General features: G+C 46.8%; 2 protein-coding genes across 2 annotated transcripts; both read right to left on the bottom strand.

Annotated features, from left to right (window-relative positions):
• Nucleotides 1-1,083: 1,083 nt before the first annotated feature.
• On the bottom strand, nucleotides 1,084-7,671 carry zdhhc23b (zDHHC palmitoyltransferase 23b). The gene is made up of 5 exons (XM_080019989.1): nucleotides 7,534-7,671; nucleotides 6,122-6,316; nucleotides 4,335-5,021; nucleotides 3,877-4,068; nucleotides 1,084-1,479 (listed from the first exon to the last, which is right to left on the bottom strand). The coding sequence occupies exons 2-5, from the start codon at nucleotides 6,259-6,261 to the stop codon at nucleotides 1,206-1,208; spliced, it is 1,293 nt and encodes a 430-aa protein (XP_079876115.1). The 5' UTR covers nucleotides 6,262-6,316; nucleotides 7,534-7,671; the 3' UTR covers nucleotides 1,084-1,205.
• A 2,898-nt stretch (nucleotides 7,672-10,569) lies between these two features.
• Nucleotides 10,570-20,482, bottom strand: gramd1c (GRAM domain containing 1c; the record flags this gene model as incomplete). The annotated part of the gene is made up of 18 exons (XM_080020413.1): nucleotides 10,570-10,635; nucleotides 10,855-10,960; nucleotides 11,353-11,472; nucleotides 12,013-12,079; nucleotides 12,290-12,463; nucleotides 13,271-13,374; nucleotides 13,467-13,609; nucleotides 13,789-13,907; nucleotides 14,045-14,188; nucleotides 14,877-15,036; nucleotides 15,200-15,353; nucleotides 15,476-15,594; nucleotides 17,287-17,367; nucleotides 17,503-17,598; nucleotides 17,736-17,836; nucleotides 19,003-19,126; nucleotides 19,809-19,913; nucleotides 20,453-20,482. 18 exons carry the CDS (start codon nucleotides 20,480-20,482, stop codon nucleotides 10,570-10,572), a joined length of 2,013 nt encoding a protein of 670 aa, XP_079876539.1.
• Nucleotides 20,483-20,822: the final 340 nt, after the last annotated feature.

Genomic DNA, 20,822 nt, shown 5'->3' with positions numbered 1-20,822 from the left:
GAATCACCACGGGTGAGACCAATAAACATAGAAACAAACAACATTTACACAAAAGCATGAACATTGGACGACAACATGTATTGAAAAACTGTGAATTAGGTCCAGGAAAACGGGAACTACAACTGGTCACGTGGCCTCTTCCTGTCATTATTATGGCAGCAAATGAGGGAGGAAAGGAGAGGAATGCAACTAGGAGGGTGCTGGGGTGTAGTCGAAGCAGGTGTGTGCCTGCGTGCGTGCATGTGTGTGTAAGATGTCCAGCGGTGAGTGTACATGACTTATCCCCATTGGTACTGGTGTAGAAGGTCGGTATTATGTCACGGCGCCTCCAAGCAGCGGAAGGGGCCCCCGAAGCACCCCCGAACTCCACAGCCCCGTGGACACCCCTTGGCTGCAAGGAATCCCCGGGTACCCTGCCCTGCGGCCAAAGAAAACACCCGGGCCCCCAGAGAAGCCAGAGGGCCGTGGAGCAACCCCCACGCCCAGCCCCAAGGGGCATGACCCAGTCCCAGGGAGCGCGAGGAGACCCCGCACCCTAGGGGCGCACACATACAACCAACCCCCGGGGTGCAGACACAAGACGCAGCCGCGGCACGGACCGCGGGCCGGATCACGGCGACAGACGGACACCCCGTCCTGGGCGGGCCAGCAGGACCCCCATACCCACCCACGTCCCGCACAAGGGGGAGGCCCACCCCACCGCAACCGACCAGACGCCTTGCCCAGCGTAGCACGTAGCAGCCTGTGCCCAGCGCGGGACACCTCAATGTTACACCCCCCTCGGCGATGCCGGTAGACCACCAGGTATACAGGTCCTTCGCCACCCCCAGCACCCGGGGTGCCAGCCGCAGAGAAGCCGCACCGCAGCAGCAAAAGGCCAACAGCCGCCCCCCACACCCCAACCCACTCTCACAACGGCAAGCAGTCCCCCCAGGGGCCCCGGAAGGCACCTGGCTGCGCTCTCCACAGCCCCGCCAGGTCGCAGCACATCCCAAGCCAAAGATTGTTATTGCTCTTCATTAATGTCAAGTCGTCCCGGCAGCACCTTTCAAGGCTTTTCCAGGATCAGGAGGTTTGCACCAAAGCATAAAGGGGCAGCAACCAGGGCGAGGAGGTTTTGGAGGAGCCATGCCGCCACCCAGTGGATATGGACGGTATAGCAGCGACAAGCCTCACTCAAAACAGGCTTATTAATAAGCGCCGTCTCACACCAAGTGTGTAGGTGTCGGGGAAAGTGGGTTCAGATTGTCCCCCATCGTCATGAACTCCGCCCAGTTGCCACGGAAGCCGCGGGAGTAGACCCCGGTGTCCACGATGAGCCCCCAGCAAGCGCTGCGGGCGGTTTTGTCCCTCAGGGCGACACGGGCCTCGCGCTCCGTCACGTTGTAGCTGGCGTTGACGAGCTGCAGCACCAGCAGGTGGAGCAGACCCCCGGTCACAATGCTGCTGTACCACGCACAGGTGAAGCACAGCGCCGAGCTGGAAAACAGACAACACACGGAGGGGGGGGGGGGGGGGTGTTACACATTACAGGTACAAAACCTTCAAAATATGTGAATCAGAATAATTTTCTTGTGCCAAGTACATTTTCATACATTGTAGTACAGACAGAAAGCATATAAAAATAATGTTTAGCAGCCTAAAAATTTTTTTTTTAAATACAGTATATACAGTACAAGCTCAAGTATTGACTAGGCATAAATATGAACATAATGGATATTTCTGTACATGCTGAATAGAAATAATATGTATGCAACAGTATGGACACCGCTAACAACTGCTAGGTTTGTCTTGCTTATTACAGTGTTATTACAGAACAATGAAAAAACATTTGAAGAAAATACGTGGACAGCAAACAATGTTCTGTTTTCATAAAAGTTCATAATGTAAGACCAGACTTTGAAATTAATGAGTAACTACTGCACGTCCTGTTGCTCGAACAGCTCTGGTGTCCAACAAGGCCACGCCTACTTAATCCCCCAGCAGACAATTTAAAAAGGTACGTGAAAGCATGAAACTGGATTTAGGAAAGCTTTCCTCCTGTGCAGCTCGTTTATTTTTTCATTCTTTCTTTCCACTGAGAACACAGCAAAGGACTGTGCACAACCCATTTGAAAAATAAAGTCAATATTACCATTTCGATCTTGATTGAACTCGGAAACACAAATATATTTTGTGGTATTCCTTTTGTAAAAACACATTTACAATCGATGCTCATAGAACTTCTACGGTGACATTTTAGTTTTTATATCTGCTTGTCTGTCTCGTCCTTTCAGTGAGTTCATTTTATTGTTCAGATTTATGTATTTTGCTCTTTTAAACTGGCGGGGAACATCTTTTTTACGGCAGTGCCAGGGTGGCCCATTTAAAACGACTTTAGATCCGCTCTTCCATCGTCGAGCGCAAAGCACTCACCCCGTCACCATCAGCTCCACGCAGAGCGTGGGGAAACCTTCCCTAAAAACTGGGTCAACGTTTGTGGCGACGCTTTTACTACATCCAGGGCATTGAAAAGTGCTTGTGGGAATCAATCCATAGAATCCATCTCTTTGGCACGGTGGCGCAGTGCATTGCACTGCTGCCTCACAGCAAGAAGGTCCTGGGTTGAATTCCCGCCTGGGGCACTGTTGGCACTGTGCTCCGGTGGGTTATCTCCCAAATAGGAGCCTTTCTGTGTGGAGTTTGCATGTTCTCCCAGTGCTCATATGGGGTTTCCTCCACCTAATGTCAGTAAGGACCCCCCCCCCAAAAATATGCACACATCATCGTCTGACCAGCGATGGACACTCATCACCAGGTCCCCGGGCGCGTCCACGAATGCTGCCCACTGCTCCTGGCTGTGCCCCCGCAGGAAGGACAAGCCAGGATGGGTCAAACGCAGAGGCCTCATTTCACCGGCCACCATCCAAAGTATGTGCGTGTGTGTGTGCATGTGTTGTAGTGTGGTGTGCTGTGTGACGATTAAAGATTCTTCTTCTTCTTTTTTTTGGTCATTTGATGACATCACATGCATTGTTAGTGGTGTGAGTGTTTTGTTTTTTTTAATATCCTTTTTGGAAGAAAATGAGCTTTCGTTTGTTCGTTTCGAGCTATGTGTTTATTATTTTGCTGTGTACATGTTGTCGGGTGGGTTTTTTTTCCCTTTTTTTTCTTAAACCATTACTTATTGTAAGTCATGCATTCACTTGATTATTAAATGTCATTAATAAAAGTAATTTGGTGTATGCTTTATTTTTTCAATTTATATATGCCTCGACCTGATTGTACATAATAACCCCAATTATAATTATTGTTTCTTAAAATGTGTTTTCTGTGTAAAGCACCAATGGAAGCCTCAAAATATCATCAAATTATCGATATCAAGGGACTTATACAACTATAAGGAATTTAATACAAAGATATTGGGATATTTTGACCGATTTCATTTTATTGTGACTTTTAAGGCTGATTTATGCTTCTGCAAAGATACAAGTGAATTGTATCTTCAATACAAAACTTCTTTGCGCCTTGTGGTGCAAAGCAGCCGAGGGGGTTATGGGACATCATAGGACACAGAGGGGCAGGCGTTCACATCTCCCAAATCTAACGCGTCGGGCGGGTCCTGCATATCAAACACGCTGATTGGTTGAATTGTCCAACTTCCTGTCAGGAGGCGAGTTCAAAACAAAACAAAAAAAAAAAATGGTGCGAGAGAAGAGCACCTTGCGGATGAGGCTCCAAAACCTCTTTCTATTTGCAGGTCCATATTTTGGGTTTTTCCTTTTCTAATTTATTTGATGTTTTCTGTGCATTGCGGTTTACTAAATGTCACACTGCCCCTAAGAAGCAAACAGCCACGCGAACGCCTCTGAGCAACACCCGCACACGTTCGCTTACGCTTCTGTGTCGGGGGTCTCATACCTGTACTGGCTGTAGACTCCGGGGCAGTAGATGAGGGCGGTGAGGACGTTCTGGTGAGGACACACACTGCGCAGCACCAGGCTGATCCCGTACAACGAAGTCAGCAGGAAGAGGAGGAGCGTCAGCAGGAAGCTCCGGTGGTTGGCCTGCCCCACGCAGCTGTTGATCCTACGCCCGCCCACACCCACGCCCACACCCACACACACACAATTTTCAAACTGTGTTCACAATATGCAATCTTTTCATGAATAGTCAATTGTTTAAGACAATATATGGGAAGTAGTATTTCTATTTATTGAGTAAGGGTTAAATCAAAGACACGAGAGAATGGAAAAATAAGCCTTGAATACCCTAAAAGAGTAAAATTGGTGATTTGAAGGTGAAAGGCAGATAATAGAAGCTGTGCAGCATGGTGGAGAACACACAGAACCCACCAGACGCAGTGGTGGTCCAGACGCCTCACACACACTCCACAGATGCGGCAGTGACCCGCCCGGGGCGGCCGCACCGCCCTGCACATCGGGCACCAGTTCTTCTGGCCGCCCTCCTTCGGCTCCGCCCCTTCCGCCCGCGAGGCGTCGCGGCCGCTCGCCGTCATCACCACTTCCTGCCGCGCCCCGTCGACGGCGGGGTCTCTGTCACACAGCGGGCCGCCGTACGTCACCGTGCTGTGGATGTCCGACGGGTTCGGCCTAACGACGCCGGGTCCCTTCTTGGTGTGGACCATGGCCGCCAGCGTGAGGACGACTCCCGCCGTCACCGCCGCCAGCTGGGCCACACCCACTTCGCCGCGGGGAAGCACCTCGGTGATGAACAGGAAGTACATGTAGAACAGAGAGAAGAGAGCCAGGCTGAGGAAGAAGAGCGTGCGCCCCTTCTTGCGGTGGGTGAAGTAGTAGTACCACAGCACCAGGCCGGGCAGCGCCGTCAGGACCACCGGGCCGAGAAGGAAGTGGAGAGCCGCCAAATGCAGCAGGGCAGGAAGCAGAATTAAAGGAGGGATGATGGACAGCTCCAGTCTTCTGGCTCCGCCCCAAAGCCAGGGAACGCGGATCCGGTCCGTCACGACGGCGGCTAACCGCGACATGGAATCCGGTTTTTGGGGCTTCCTAGTCATCCATCTAGCGGACACGGTGAAAAGAGAAATAGAATTGGAAAAACGTCCCTTTGTGTCTTAATAAAACCTTCATTGGTAAATGTTCCTGCTATTTGTATTATATAGTGGACTTGAGAAAAATTATATGCAAACCAGAGTATAAATTTCTTGGGTGGAAAAAAATATATTTTGCCATTTAATTTCAAGATGAACATAAAAATTGTAAAAACAGTAAAAATTGTAAAAATGTTAAAAATGTATTTAAAAAAAAAAAGAATGTATTTGCTTTTTATTGTGACGTGATTTTGTTGTATGATGTGTAATGAGTGTGATGTTGCAAAAGCACATGCATTATTTAATACAATAAAAATGGAATCAACAGTCAAATCTCAGCTTTTAACCGGGTCGGGATGGGAGCTCCTTATGAAAATATCTCCCCGCTCCATCCCAACGACGACCGAAAGAGGGAAAATGTTGAAAACTGGGAAAGTATAAATTGTACTAAAATGAGAAATGAATGAAGCTGTGGGGTCAAAGGGGAGAGCGCTGCATTCTGGTTTGCGCTCACCGCCAAAACGGGAGGTTTGGTAGGAATCGGCCTCAGTGAAGCGAGGCAGCGGAGACTTTAAAAAAGTCAAAATTCAACGTATCCATCCATGGAACATACGGTCCAACGGAACACTGACATCTAATTCAGTTGCTTACTTACTGAGTTCATGCTTTGTCAAAACAGTGCGTCAGTGCGAGAATAATCTGAGGGCTCCAGGGCAGGGCACTGGACAGGGAATCCACAAAAATATAACCCACACACGCTTATTCAAAGCAATGTGTGTGGACCATCACTCCCTTTAATAGCACATACAATGTTTTCCACGTGTACGTTAAGGATCCCAATGAAAGTGCACTTCAAAAAAATAAAAACACAAAAAAAACAACACATTTAGTTATAGCAAAGAATATGCAAATATGCTTGGAAATAATAAATTAATAATAATAATAATATTTTATGTTTTGTTTTGACACAGATCTTCCTGTTGCGGTTGTTTTACAGTCGTCAGTGCGAAGTGCTTCTAGACAAATCTTGAGGAAAGGTTTGGAAACTTGGAACGGGTTGACATATTTTACCTGTCGCAGGCCTCATCCAGGTCCTCACAGTCGCAGCAGCTAGCTGCCACGTGGCTCCGCTGCCCGCGCCCGTCCAAGTACTCGCAGCAGCACAAGGCTCCCTCGTCCTCCTCCGACGCCGTGCCGCGTCGCCTCCTCATGGTGGACCGTCTGGGAGCCGGCCGATCAGCAGCGGCACGGAGGGTTTTCACATCCCTTGGAGATTTCCGATTTCCGGTGTATTAGTTAATAAGACATTTTACAAAGGTACTGTACTGTATATGACAGACAGAGAGAGAGAGCCATCAGAAGTGACGGAGGCTGAATATAGCTATAACATTTGCATTCACCATAGTGGAGTGGTTCCAGAAGGGTTTGACGGAACAAACAAACAAAAAAAAAAAAAAAAAAACCTGACGGTTTGACCCTGCCCGGATTTCCAGGGAAGGTTTTTCCTCCCACTCTCGCATCTGTCACACATCTGCCACCGTGCCTGATGACACGCGAGGAGTGGATGGTTCTGTCACTGCACAGATTGGGGTTGAGGGGCACCGGAAGGGACGCGTAACAACCCCCTGTGTCCCACAGAACACCAAAAGCGGGTAGATGATTGCCCAGAGAAATGATCAATTTAATTAATCGTTTCAACGCCACCACACGCCGCTCCAAACTGGTTCTGTAGAGCCTGGATGCGTCTGATTAGCCCCGAATCAAGCATTTTTAATGTGGCGCAGCCTGCCGTGATTCAACCAATCCAACGAAAAAGGTGGAAAAGATGAATGAATAGACGAATGAATGAACGAAGGTCACGTGGCGGCGGCATCTGGAGGGACACGCCCGAACCCTGCACAGGAACTCAGGATAATACTGACATCACCGTTACCATGGTGACGTTGACAACAAAATCTTCAGAATCAAAGGATGAATTTACGAGTTATAGAAAGAAGATGTTGATCATTTATTCATCCCCGTAGTGAAGTTGCAGAAACAACATACTCTTATAAAAATGTTTTATTATTATTATTATTATTATTAATAATTATTATTATTATTATTTATTCGTTCATTTTTGTCTTTAATAATAATGACAATAATAATAATTATAAATAAACATAAACAAACTATTTTCGAATAATAACAGCTACCATCTCAAATACAATTGGTTTCATGGAAACATTAGTTTATTCGTTTGCAAGAAAACTTTTGAATACCGCCACACACCAAAAGTGATGCGTTCGACGCCAAATCGAATTCGAATACGGTTAAAAAATACAGATCAACACAGATACAGGTGAGAACACCTGCGCGACACCGGGCGGAGCGGCTCCGGTGTCGACACCCGCCGATGAAACCGATTCGTCGGGTCTCCCGCACCCAGGACCCCGGAGTTCCGTGTTCTTCCACACAACGCGTGACAACGTCGTGGAACTCACCGGAACAGGAGCGTCCGCTGTTACTTCACAACACGGGGCCCACGGCGGGCGACGCGTTAACCGAACCGCGGTTGGTTCTGCGGTTCTGCGGCGCCACGGCGCACCGCGTGTCCCGGCGCGACGCGGCTCCTCGCTCCCTTCGGCACCGGAACGGCAGCGAGCGGGGCGCGCGACCCGCGAACGAGCCGTTCCCGGCGAACGAATTCTCTCAACGAGCGCGCGTCCTTGTTCTACCCACAAACTTGAAATAATTACTGAGGATTAAGTTCAAGTCCAGGGCTAAAAATGTATAACACATTCGGCATAATTCATATTGAATATGACGGATTTACACTCACATTCCACCAGACGGAATAATTCTGGCAGAGGTCTACTATTTATGATTAAAAACTTTGCATTCTCTCTTCCAAAATATATATTTTTTTTAAATATGAATTAGGCAAAACGATGTGGGGAGCCACAGTTTGTCATTCCGCCTAAATACATCACAATAGTGACGGAAGTAAATGATGCAACAACCTAACCACCATTGATCTTGAAGAGGCCTATAACCCATTTGACGTTCGTTCATCGTCCACCGAAGGAGTACAACGATGGATCGACTCCCCCCCCCCCCCCCCCCCCCTTCTACTTAATGACCGAATGAACCGAGTCTTAAAAAAAGAGTCGAACCTTTCATCACTATCGAACGGCGTTCCCTTACAAACAGACCGGTGACGTCACAACCGTAACCCTTTACTCCCCGACAGTGTGTTGACCGCGCACTGCATAATGGACGTCCTCGTTTTGGGGTGTTCTCAACGTCCTGACCCCGGGTAGGGAATAACGTTTCACTCACGGCTCCTGTTTCCAATGTGCAACTGGAGACAGTTTCAGTTGCTCTGGCGAGCGCTGCGCGTCCTCGGAGTCGGAGCGTTGCCTTGTGCGTCTGTTTAGCGCCACCAAGTGTCAAAAAAAAAAAGAATACTGCAAACTATTTCTAAACAAAAATCATCCCGAACACCATCAATAATTAAATTGCTCCTATAGACTGTATACAAGAAAAAAAAGGATGTTTCCAAATATTGGGGCTGTGCACAACCACTTCTGTATTTAAAGTGGTAATCCCTAAGATGACTTTGTAAAAAAAAAAAATAATAATAATAAACGTATCCCATATATGATATTTATCCCTTATTCATTTATCTGGCACTTAATAAAAGCCGCAGCCATTCATTCAGTTGTGTGTGTGCTCCTCTCTGTGATGTTTCCATTGCTGGTGGCAAAGAAAACACACTGCAGTTCCGATTCCGGGACTTTTCCTGGATCGCCTCTTTAAAATGCGTGAATACCTTCCCGATGAGTAGATGAGAATGAAAATGCACACAGGCATTAACACATCCTCTAACGTCCGAATAACGTCGCTCTAACATAAGCCACCTGATTTGGACATGTACAAACCACAGTCCTGAATGCACCCCAGGTCTGGACAGGATGTTCCACTGCTTTACGGCAAATATAAGCATTAAAAATAAATAAAAAATTTAAAAAAATCATGCTGTCGGATCCTCATCAGAAATCGTACCAGTCTGATATACTTCCGTCGTACTGCATTTACATTGGCAGGTACATTTATTTTGTGTGCTTTCTTTACATCGGTGCAGTATCATCAGCGTGAGGCCTGGGGTTGCTTGCCACTGACGACGGCTGACGGTCATTGGCCACTAAGGCTCCTAAATCTCCTCAGGCACTGAAATGAACAAACTTAAGGGAAATATTCTGTGGCACCCCAACCAATTAATACCGACTTCGATCTCAATGAAGGGATGCAGCACAAATATCTGGAAGGGAAAACATTTTATTCAAAGCAACTCCTCTCAGTGCGCACATCAAATGTACAAAACCTCAAAATAGTAAAAAAAAAGTGAAACTTAACAACTCTAGTGGATATCAAATGAATCTAAGCAGGAAAAATGTCTCCCCCAATTGTGCGTTACCCGTGTCCTTAAAATCCAAGGTTGATGGTAACACTGAAAACATCAAACAGGGAGCGGATTGTACGGTAGCAGTCCATCACAAACCGTAGCTTATGCACAATAAAGAATTTTAGTTAAAGCTCCCGAGATATTAAAAAAAAAAAAAAAAAAAAATCCTTACAAAACAAATCTTTCTCGACGAGCGTAAACACGCAGCATTGAGGTTTTGGTGTGTCCAACTTTTTGAAATAACATATTAGTATAGCTTTGATGTGTTCAAATATATACACTATTATACAAATATTAAAAATGGTTCTCCTGAGACCATCGGAAAGCTTAATTACAAAAAGTTCATTAACAGCACGCTCCAATACGGAGCTACAACATGTTCATTAAACATGTTGTAGATTGGTGAAAGGTACTACAATAAGATGTTTAACTAAAAAGACCACAGTTGGAAAAGACAAGAAGCCCAGCTATGTTTAAGTTGTATTATTACAGATAGATACAGATATATTAAGGAATATGTTAAAAAAAAAAAATGTATGCAGTTTTAGAGGCATTTTGTCTTTGTTTCAGTGAATATGTGGCTAACAACACAATTCCACTGAAACAGAGTTAGGGGGGGGCGCATACACACCAGCCCATTTGATGCGGTACTCGCAAAAGAGTTGGCGAGGCTGAGGCCGGGTCCAAAACCGACCAGGGACCAGCATTTTGAAAAACCTTCATGGGCATCGAGTTCAACGGCAGAGGTTAAAAATCACATGGGAGAGGGAAGCAGCTCGGCGGGCAGACGGCGGCCCTGGTACACAAACCCAAACCCGCCGGTCCAGGTGTTGCAGAGTGTGGCACATATTTCCTCTCAAAGTCCAAATCAGAGGTGATTAAAGAAAGAAGAAGAAGAAAAAAACAAAAAAAAACAAAAAAACATCCTGACTCCCGCCGTTGGCAACACACGTTGCACGTTAGAGTTTCGAGACCATCGTCATGACAGCATCCCCGGATGCAAGAGCTTTTCCCCTGAGGCAGAGATCTGCTATGACTCTCTCTCTCTCTCTCTCTCCGGGGCGTTGAGGTATCATTGCGGTGTTGTCCTATTGGCCATCGCAAAGTTCTGCTGGAGCAATAACAGAGAACTACGCAGCTGTAGGAACAGAAAGAACCAACTCAATGACCTCTACAAGCACTGAAACAATAATAAAAATAACTTAGACAGATCATGAACTTCCAGAACCACGAATGCTGTCCCTTTTAAGCTGATAACTTTATTTTTTATTTTTTTGTCATTTTTATTTCTCTTTAGGAATAAAAAATAAAAACATGAGTGATAAGTTGCACCCAAGCAGAGAACAGTCGGACTCACTTGTTCTAAGAGGTTGATGGAGTCCTGCAGGACGGCTTTCAGTAGATGTGCCTCCTCTCTGGTCCTGTAGCTGGGTCCCTGTCGCGGACCATATTCGGGGGTTGCGCTACAAAGGGATTGAAAGAGGGTGTTATTTTGTGAAGATTACTATTCAGAAGGGCTGTGATATAAAAAGGGCGAACAGCAGTCCTCCCATATATGTAGAAGTTTCATTTCAAGGAAATGAATTAGGAAACGGACGATGCCACCGACGGATGTGGGAAGGGAGGGTCAGGCACAGATTGCGACAAGAGTTATTTATAAAAACTGCTTTTACTGCATTGTTGAGTCGTGAAAAAAAAAAAAATCTTAAAAAAAAAAAAAAACAATTGGCCTCCATGTATCCCACCCATCTTTCCCTATACACCGTCTTGTCTTTTTCGACAACAAATAACATAATTCAAAAGAGAAAGTGATTAATACTAATTATTATATAAAGCAGCAGCCATGCGGTCGGACCTGGCATCGCTCCTTTCCCTCAGACGGTGCTTGGTGCTCAGGTACATGCGGTGGGCGATGTCCTCCATGGCCCACAGCTTAAAGAACAGGCCTAGATTCAGCACCATCAGAATCAGCAGACTGTGGGGAGGGAGGGGAGGGGGCATGTTAAAACGAGCTGCTACGGCATGTGAATACAGAGATAACAGTTTGAAAGGGTCACTTGTAGTCAATACTAATGCTTAGTGCACAAGGCACTTAACGAGGATTAAAAAAAGCCAGAGCTGCAGGCAGCAATACACAGGGTGCAGTTTAGTCGCATTTGGTAGGTATTACAGTTTTCCGGGTTCTCTGAAACACCGCACGATTTTCCGAGTTTACATTGAACGCCGCACTGGCTCCCCCCGGTCTGCCGTCTGCTGGTGGCTCGTCCCGCGGAGCAACCACTATGCGGTCTAAACAGCCCAACCCTCCAAACGCAAACGAGCACCCAGAGACGCAAACTGGACTTATAACATCATGATGTCAAAGCGGGCCGCTCCTGAAACCGATCAAACCGCCTCAACCTTCTTCTACTTCTGGTAAAATTACGACGTTTTTTCCCCACTCATTTCTTTTAATCAATATTCACCATGAGAATGATCAGGTGTTTTTTTTGTTTTTTTAAATGTGTTTACTTACATCATGGTCATCCCTGCCACTATAATATTGATGTTCCACCTGTACTGGTCTTTCAGTTCCATCGAACCTGAAACAGAAGGGAATCACTGAGTGAATAGGTGGTGATAAGCTACATTAACAGGTTGTCATTCACCTTTATTTCATGTTTTAAGTCCAGTTTCAAATTGACTCTTCCACTAAAATTACACAAATTATCTTCAACCGTATAACGTATTTTCAAAACCAAGTACTGAACTCGGTTTAAACACATTCATTTAATTGGGCCGCGATAACGTACCCATGTTGCCCTCTCTGTGCTGCTCAGACTTGGGTCCAAACTGCTTGAGGGGCTTCACGTGCTCCTGTTGCGTGCGGCTGTAAGTCCTCCGTCTCCGCCGCAGCCCCCCGATCTTCCCAGAATCCCCGCCCGCCTGGTTCAGCTCCGCCGCCTGCTCTTCCAGCAGTTCGGATTCTGCGCAATAATTCAAACAAAAAGGAACCGAGTGAGTCCTCAGTCAGGAGGTCAAAGGAGAACAAGGCTGTGTGCCAATGTCAATATTTAAAAGGCAGAAAAAAAAAAAAAAGGACCTGATTATTTTTTAGCTAGAATTAAAATGTAAGTGCAAAAATAATTAATAGTTCAACCTCAATTTAATCATGCTTGGTGTAACCCACCCCAAGTGTTACCGCTCTTAGCTTTCTGCTCTTTCTTCGTATCGTTTATCGCCCCGGCACCATTCGAAACGAGGGTCCGTTCCTCAATGAGGTTTCCAAGGATTTCAATAGACGTTAAGAATGGAGGGATGATAAGGACGGGAAGTCGGATGGGGGGGGAGATAACGCCGCCAATTGGGTAAAAAGATAAACCCACCAATTGCTTTCAAGGTCACCCGGGCCTCCACATATTTATAAAGCAATTAATCAGATACAGCCCCAACCCCCCAATCAACCCACCCACCCCCACAGTCTGACAAATGGATAATTGAATAGCAAAAAAGAAAGAAAAACACCCCTCCTGATGCGGACATGATTGATGATGTTCCCCCCCCCGAGTCTAGTTTTCTGCAAAGATACAGGGCCATAAGAGGATATACCGCCCATTAATTTCCATTCCGTCTCCCTTTCAGAAGCAGCTTTGCTATCCAAGACCCCGATATCGTTGGGGAAGACACGCCAGGGCCTCGCATCCGGCCCACGTGAGTGACAATCGCAGCGTTGAGAAAAAATAAAACAAAATAAAAAAAACGTTCACGGACGTGAAACAAACGGCGCCGCATACCGAGCTGTCGGAAATAATCCTCGATGCCGCCCCAGGAGTTCTTGGTGATGAAGGACTTGACCAGGCCCCACGGCTGCTTCTTGTACTTCACGTCCGTGTAGATCCTAAGGCGACAAGATAAGCTCCACCTCGCGTACAAAACTCACAGAGGGCCCCTTGGCTACGTGCATGTGCGGTGTCGGGGAGGGCCCGTTACCTGAGCCGACATTTATGCTTGGAGTTGCGCTGGATGCAGTAGCGATTGTGAGTGTAGAAGTAGTCGTGGTAGGGAACGTCGTGGGTGTAGACCTCAGCGTCCACCACGTAATACTGGCCCTCCCTGGACTCTTTGTACAGCGTCTGGAAAATTAATCGGGAGCGACAATCGCACCCAAGATACATTTGTGCACTTCCAACGATCACACACACACACACACACACACACACACACACACACACACACACACACACACACACACACACACACACACACACACACACACACACACACACACACACACACACACACACACACACACCTGGGTCTCAGTAGCGGTGGAGAACTTCCCGATTAGAGGGTTGCTGATGGTGATGGTGTAATTCAGGATCCTCTTCATGGTCCCTGAGGCATCTCTCTGCCAAGAGTTAAAGTTGGCATCTAACCAAGACAAAAGATAGAGAGCACCTGGAATTAGACGCACCACTATCAAAGCTTCTGTAAGGTACAATTTCTGGAGTGGTGAGGATATGGGAGTAGATTGAGTGTGAAACATGGGGTGGGTCATTTCCACTTACTGGTGATCTTCCTGACGTTCATGAATCTGCGTATGAAGAGGGAGTCGGTAAACAGCAGCTCAAACATCTTCTCAGCGCTGATGTGGAAGACCTTGTTCAGGTAGACTCTGCCTTGTGCCTGGGACGGTGACACCCGCTCCTCTACTGAAGAAGCCGGGAGTACGGAGGGAGAGGCGGAAAAAGGGAAACGTGTCAACATACGGTGACTTGAGGTCCTGGCCTCAGGGGCCCAGGCGACCTCACGCAGAACCAGTCAGTGAGTTTTTATGGAAAATCTAACAAGCATCGTAGAGACAGCGTTACCTTATTTGCTCTACTTGAAAAAACAAAACGACGGATGCGCACACACACACACACACACACACACACACACACACACACACACACACACACACACACACACACACACCTAAGGTCACCTTGCTTTTTCTGTCAGGGCCCCTCGACCTTGGAACAACCCGCCCGAGGGGATTGGGCTGGCAGAGTCAGTGACTTCTTCTCAAGACACATTTTTATAGATCTGCTTTTATGTGATGTCGCTCCCTTTCTTTGTCCATTTAATTTTTTTATCTTTTTATTTATTCATCTGTATTTTTTCCTTTTATTTCTTTTTATCATATTGCATCTATTTATTTGGGTTTTTTTGTCTCTACATCCGCTTTTACAATTTAATGAATGAATTTAATTCCTGTTTATTAATGTTCCTTTGCCTTTTAATTTCATGATCTGAACACTCGGCTTTTATTCCACATATCAAGGCACTTTGCAAACTGTGTTTTTAAAGGTGCTATATAAATAAAGCTATTATCTTCATCAATATTATTCTTCTGACCTTCATCAGCACTCTCTGAGGCGCTCTGCTCAGAGAGGACGTCCATGTTGGCGTTGAGGTCCAGAGAAAGAGAGGAGCGCTTGGAGACCCGGTCGGGGGCGAGGCGGTCCGGGAACGGAACGGGGCTGCGCCGCCGAGTCGAGTTTTTGTGTGAGTCATCCTGCGCTCACGGCATACAAACCCAAAAGTTAGACTCTGCTGAGCACACACACACACACGCACACGCACGCACACACACACACACACACACACACACACACAAGCACGCACACACATGCACACACACGCACGCACGTATGTTTCCCATGCGGTATCGTTCATACCAGGCCAGAGTTGGCGCTCAGCGAGCTGAGGAGAGAGGGCATGTCCTCTCCCTGCGGTGTCGAGGTCTCCATGGGCCCCTGCTCCGCCAGGACGGAGGAGGAACTCAGCTCCAGTCGCCCGGCGGCGTCTTCCGCGCTGGGCCTCATCGCCAGGCTGCAAATACACAGGCGAGGGGCAACCATGAACACACCGCGCATGTTTTTTTTTTTTTTGGGGGGGGGTACATTCAACATTCATCAACGCAACACAAGGCCGAGGATTTCCAAAGGGCATACCTGGTCTGCCAGGTGGACTCTGCTTCTAGCTGTAAACTCTCCATCTCCTCATAGTTTAGGCCCAGGTCATCGCCGTAGTGCTGCTTTAGCAGATGCCAAAGCTCCGAACAGGTTAAAGGCTGAAACGGCCAAAGGGGGAGATAATGAGACCCACAGGCTGAGGAAAACAACACTGGCAGAGATGATCAGTATATCATCTGTACATACAGTACAGCTGATGAACATACAGTACTCAGGCTGAACATACAGTACACCACCTGTAAATACAGTACAGCTATAGCATATACAAATTTGAAGACTGGGTAATTTCTCATACAGAGAGGCTTCCAACGTTGATTAAAAACACCTAACCACACCACGAACCCTTCATTCTGTACCAATGCAGCCAATGTTTACGTTTCGTTGGGATCCCAATTAGTTGCTGCCAAGGTAGCCACTTAACATCCGATGACCCGTGTAGTAACAGTACAATTAAATACACTCCGTACAAACAAATAACACAGCAGGCTAGAGTGTTAAAAAGTTAACTGAATAAATAAAAAAAAAAGGAGGGAAAAAGAGCAAAAAATACATTAATTGCAGGGAGCGAATAGAGGGAATTTTGAGGGGGATAAAAACAAACTCTGATGTCGACTGATTAAAATGAACTCTCTCGCATATATCGCCATACCACGGGCACTCAAACCCACCGCGTCCGCGTTTCCACGACAAACTATCGCGACAGGCGACGCAGCGAGGGGATGGCGTCGGGTGACCCGCAGCAACGACGTCTTTCGCCGCGGGGAGGAAGAAGCGCCGCTCGGTTCGGCGGCGGCGCGGAACGGAGTGGAGAGTCACGCTCGACAAAGTTCCGTTCGGTGGGGTTGGGTTGGGTTGGTGGGGCAAGGCGGCCGACCCTCCCCGCGTGTCTCCCCCACGTACCTGTCTCGGTCAGACGCCGCGGACTGTGATCCGTCGCCCCGCAGCTCTGCCTTTTACGTCGGCTTCGAGGAAGTCGCTCCAGGAATCGGAATATTATGCGCCGCCCATATCAATACCGCGATAACAACAATGCGAACGTAGGGTTTCCACAGTCCACGGATTCGGTTCCCTTTTTTCTTTTATGTATATTACCCCAGTTCCGGTGGAAAAACAAAGAAAAGAAAGAAACAGGTGCGATCAGACTCTCCCTTCTCGCTCAGGTAGGCTACTATCTTCATGTAAATCAGCTCCGTGTCGCCACACCTCTCCAGGGGTCAATGAAGTTCAGGAGAATCGTGTATTTATAAACCTGTTTGTGCTTTTTTAGAGCCCGAGAGACGCGGCCGCTTGCGGTGCAGAGCAGCACCCTGCCATGTGTCGAGGAGGACTATTCAACCCCGCCAGACTACGTCGACACACACACACACACACACACACACACACACACACACACACACACACACACACACACACACACACACACACACACACACACACACACACACACCTTAAGAAGATTTCCCTTAAAATAATATCTGCCGCATTCAAATGTTTTAGTCAAAACTGAGCTGATAGTGTGGAGCGGGCGGCGTGATGTGTACTCTGCACCGATTAGATTAGCTGGAGAGTCACAGACCGACCGGCCAATGTGCCAGTCAGATGCAGGCAGGGTCAGGGTGTACATGGACTATAAACATTGAACCTGGAAAGCGCATGGGACGCGGGGTCTTTAAAAAAAAAAAAAAAAAGTGACCAGAGTGTCACGGAGGAAGTAAAGGCGTGTGATTTAAGAGGTTAAGAGAAACACTTCAATAGAGGATTCAGGGGCACTTGTAGACTTGGAGACTTGCCTTGTGCAACAGTATGTTTTGCCAAATGCGAAAAAAACCCTGGTAGCTTTTCTCCCTGGCTGAGAAGGAGGTGAAGAACAGCTGTGGGATAAGACATGGGGTTATAATAAAAACAACAACAACAACAACACACCAGTCGGTATTTTACTTCCGAGCAAAAACAGCGACGCGTCAACCAAGCGCGGACCGCCACGGAGACGCGACGGATCCGTATACCTTCTCCGTGGCGGTGCAGATCTGAATGGCGTTGGGAATGAGCCGGGCCGTTTTCTCCCTCGTCATAATCGTGATGTCTTTCAGTGGCACCGCAATCTGTAGCCACACAAGGGCGCGGCGGTTACAAGTCGTATGCACTCCGTACGCGCTGCAAATCTGTTTCGGTCAAGGGACGGAAACGGGCGTCGTTTCCTGGTCGCCCTCTCTGTCCCATTGCCGTCCGCCGAGGTTACCTTTGTGCCCCTGAACACATTGCTGTGGAAACAGAGCAAGTTCTCCGACAGGTAGAGGCGTCCCTGGAGGAGGATGTCTCGCTGGAGGGCACACGTGTAGTCTGGAGAGGGGCACGAACAACAGGTAAGGCAGTCATATGAATACGCGGCGAGATCTATAGCACGCTTTAACGAAACGCCCAACCACTCACGGTACACATGCTGACCAAATCGAGGGGGAAACGTGGGGCAAAAATACAAATATGTCAGTTTGTCGAATATACTCAGTCTTGGAAATCACAATTAGATGAGAACAGGGGACTGAAGTGACTGTAGTAACGTTTCATGTGCTGTTCTATAGGCGCGTATGGTGTTTTGTTCAAGCCATGTGTGAGCAACGCTGCGATTGTATTTTACTTAGGACAATAAACCCGATCCATCTGAGCTCACTGGCTCTCGTGCTGCAACATTTACTTGTGAAATTGTAACCTCCTTATATGGTCACGGATTTAGGGTTAACTTCTAAATACTGCCTGGCGCCTACCCTTCCAAGGATCGAATGAGATATGACCTCTGACTCAGAACTCACTCAGTTCCTTTTCGTTTAAATCATTATACAAGATCAGAACTTCTGGAAGAGGAAGCTCAAGTTGACCCATGGGCGGGTGGTGATTCTAGGAAGTGTAGCAGTGTGTAGGAGTGTGTTCCGAGTATGCAGGGCACAAAAGTAAAACACATTTTCCCAGCTCAGCGGTGATATTTGTAACCTGAAGTGTGAGCCGTTTTGGTGAATGATCCAGGACAGTAAAGGTGACATGTAGGAGGTGTTCTCTTTAAAAAGGGGCTTTGTAGATAAATAAAGACCAGTGCCGATCCCTTCTCATGCCAGTGATACAACAAAAGACTTTCAAAAGACAGCATCACGAGACTTTCTCGGAAGAGACGATCTAGGAAGATCACGCATCTGTATTGTAGCACACACTATGCAGCCAAGACTTAATAGAATATCAAACCAAACTCATTCTCCCAAATGTCTGACTGATCGCACGAGTTTCTGACCATCTCAAATCAAATGAATGAAAAATATGAATACCAGCGCTAACCCCCCCTTACAGACAGAGGAGGTCAGCCATTCTTTTCATAAAGTGTACCTCAGTGATAAACCTCTGTGCTGACTGATAAGCTGCATCTAAATGGCGGTGGGTGATGCTGGATCATCCGGTATGTAAAGAAGAACAGACGAGTGTTTTTATGCTTTTCTATATGCAAGGCTGATCCCATTACTTACCCATCAAGAGTTTCTCTGACTCTGGCAACTCCTTAAACAACTTCTTAAATTCCTCAAGCCTCTGTTTGTACGTAGGAGGCGGAACCTGGGGAGCCGCAAGACACTGTCCCTGAGAATCGGACTGCTGGAGAATAGAAATAGAAACAACACAAACTGAGGTTTTTAGTAGTTGTATTGCCTGTTAACGTGAGATACGAAAAAAACAACTTGTTAGGGTGCATGTTGGATCGGAGGAAAAACATAGTTAAATTCACCAGCGGCAGCTGAGTGATGAAATTATTACAATTATGTGGCCATACTGTGTAATAATTGCTTTTCCCGTGAATATGCCACTAGGGAGCTTCCGGAGTCAGTTTGTTGGTTTTTTAATTGGTTGCATGAAAAATACAGGACGAACTGCGAGTTAGTACTATTAGGTAAAAGAAGAAAAGTGATCTAGGATACAGTAGAACTAGAAGAGATGAAATATATATATATATATATATATATATATATATATATATAGATAGATAGATAGATAGATAGATAGATATAGAGAGAGAGAGAGAGAGAGAAATTAAAAACAAAATGTGCAGGAGAGACCCAAAATAAAAAAGATAAGGGGTTTATCAAGTGGTTCTGCCAAGGAATTGCCCCCAAAACAAAATACGAATCATAGTTGAAATAATAAAAAATAAAAAACAAAAAACATTGAGCCTTGGGGAGCTGGTAGTATGATGTTTGTTTGTTTTTTAAGTGGAGATACGGCAGTTATAAGATTCGTTTTAGTTCTAAGAGTGAAGGAGGTTGTTAGGTGTTATCATTACCTCTCCCTCGGAGCTCCATCGGTCACCCACCACGGAAGCTGCGTCGTCCACGGTATTGTCGCTGCACCTGCTGGTGGACCGCTCCATCCTGCGGCCGGGACTCCACTGCGGGTGAAGGATCACGGCATGCCCACGGCGCCCACGGATCAAAAACACGGTCCCAGCCTCAGCGGTGTACTACCGTGTCCGAGTCCCTCCGCGGCCGGAATGCGACGCGGCGTGGAAGTGGCTCCCAGCAGGACGCTCAGCACCACGGGGAGTGAAAGCGCAGAACCGGTTTGTCTGGTGGAGCCAGCCCTGCACGGCGCGCGTTTTCTGGGGCGCCGGGTGGACCCGACTTCAGCCGCACGCCTTCCCGTGTCGCCTGGATGTGCGCACTCCGTGGAACGCGTTGTTTTCCACTTGGAAAAAAAAAAATAAAAAAATAGAAGATTTTAAGTTGTCAAAGCTACTGTAAGGTTTGCATCTTAAATGTTAATTTCTCAAGTTTTAGGTTGAAGAAACCTACATTTGGTTTACAAATTATTTTGTAGAGTGAAGAAAAAAACCAAAACCCTGATTCTTATCTTTAATTCTTTTCAATTAAATCGATTTACACCAGGACAAACATCGCCACGTTTGACGCTCAGCTCTGATCCGCTCACCTGGCTGCAGGTGCGACACGGTGACGTCATGCGGCGAGAGACGGGAACATACCTTTCATGTCACTCCACCCGATCCGGTTAAACAAAAAAAAATAAAAATGGTTGAAGTTTTTGTATCTTTAATGTTAAGTAAAACTCTTTCTTTAAAAACATTGCAATATTTTATCCCATTAATTTTTATCAGTGCAGCTTGTGATGTTTTTATTTAAATGGACAATCAGATTATATAATATAGAAGTGTTTCGTAGAGATGTCCCGATGGGGAGATTCTGCAGAGAGAGATATGTAGAGGGACCAGTCGAGCAAGTCATGAGAGAACATACGACGGCGGGACACAATAAGGCCACACATAAGCACACACACGTTTCCC

This window comes from Zeus faber (genome assembly GCF_960531495.2).
Source record: "Zeus faber genome assembly, chromosome: 19".
NCBI lineage: Eukaryota > Metazoa > Chordata > Actinopteri > Zeiformes > Zeidae > Zeus > Zeus faber.
Note: the sequence above shows the minus strand (reverse complement) of the source record. Positions and strands in the feature narration are given on the sequence as shown.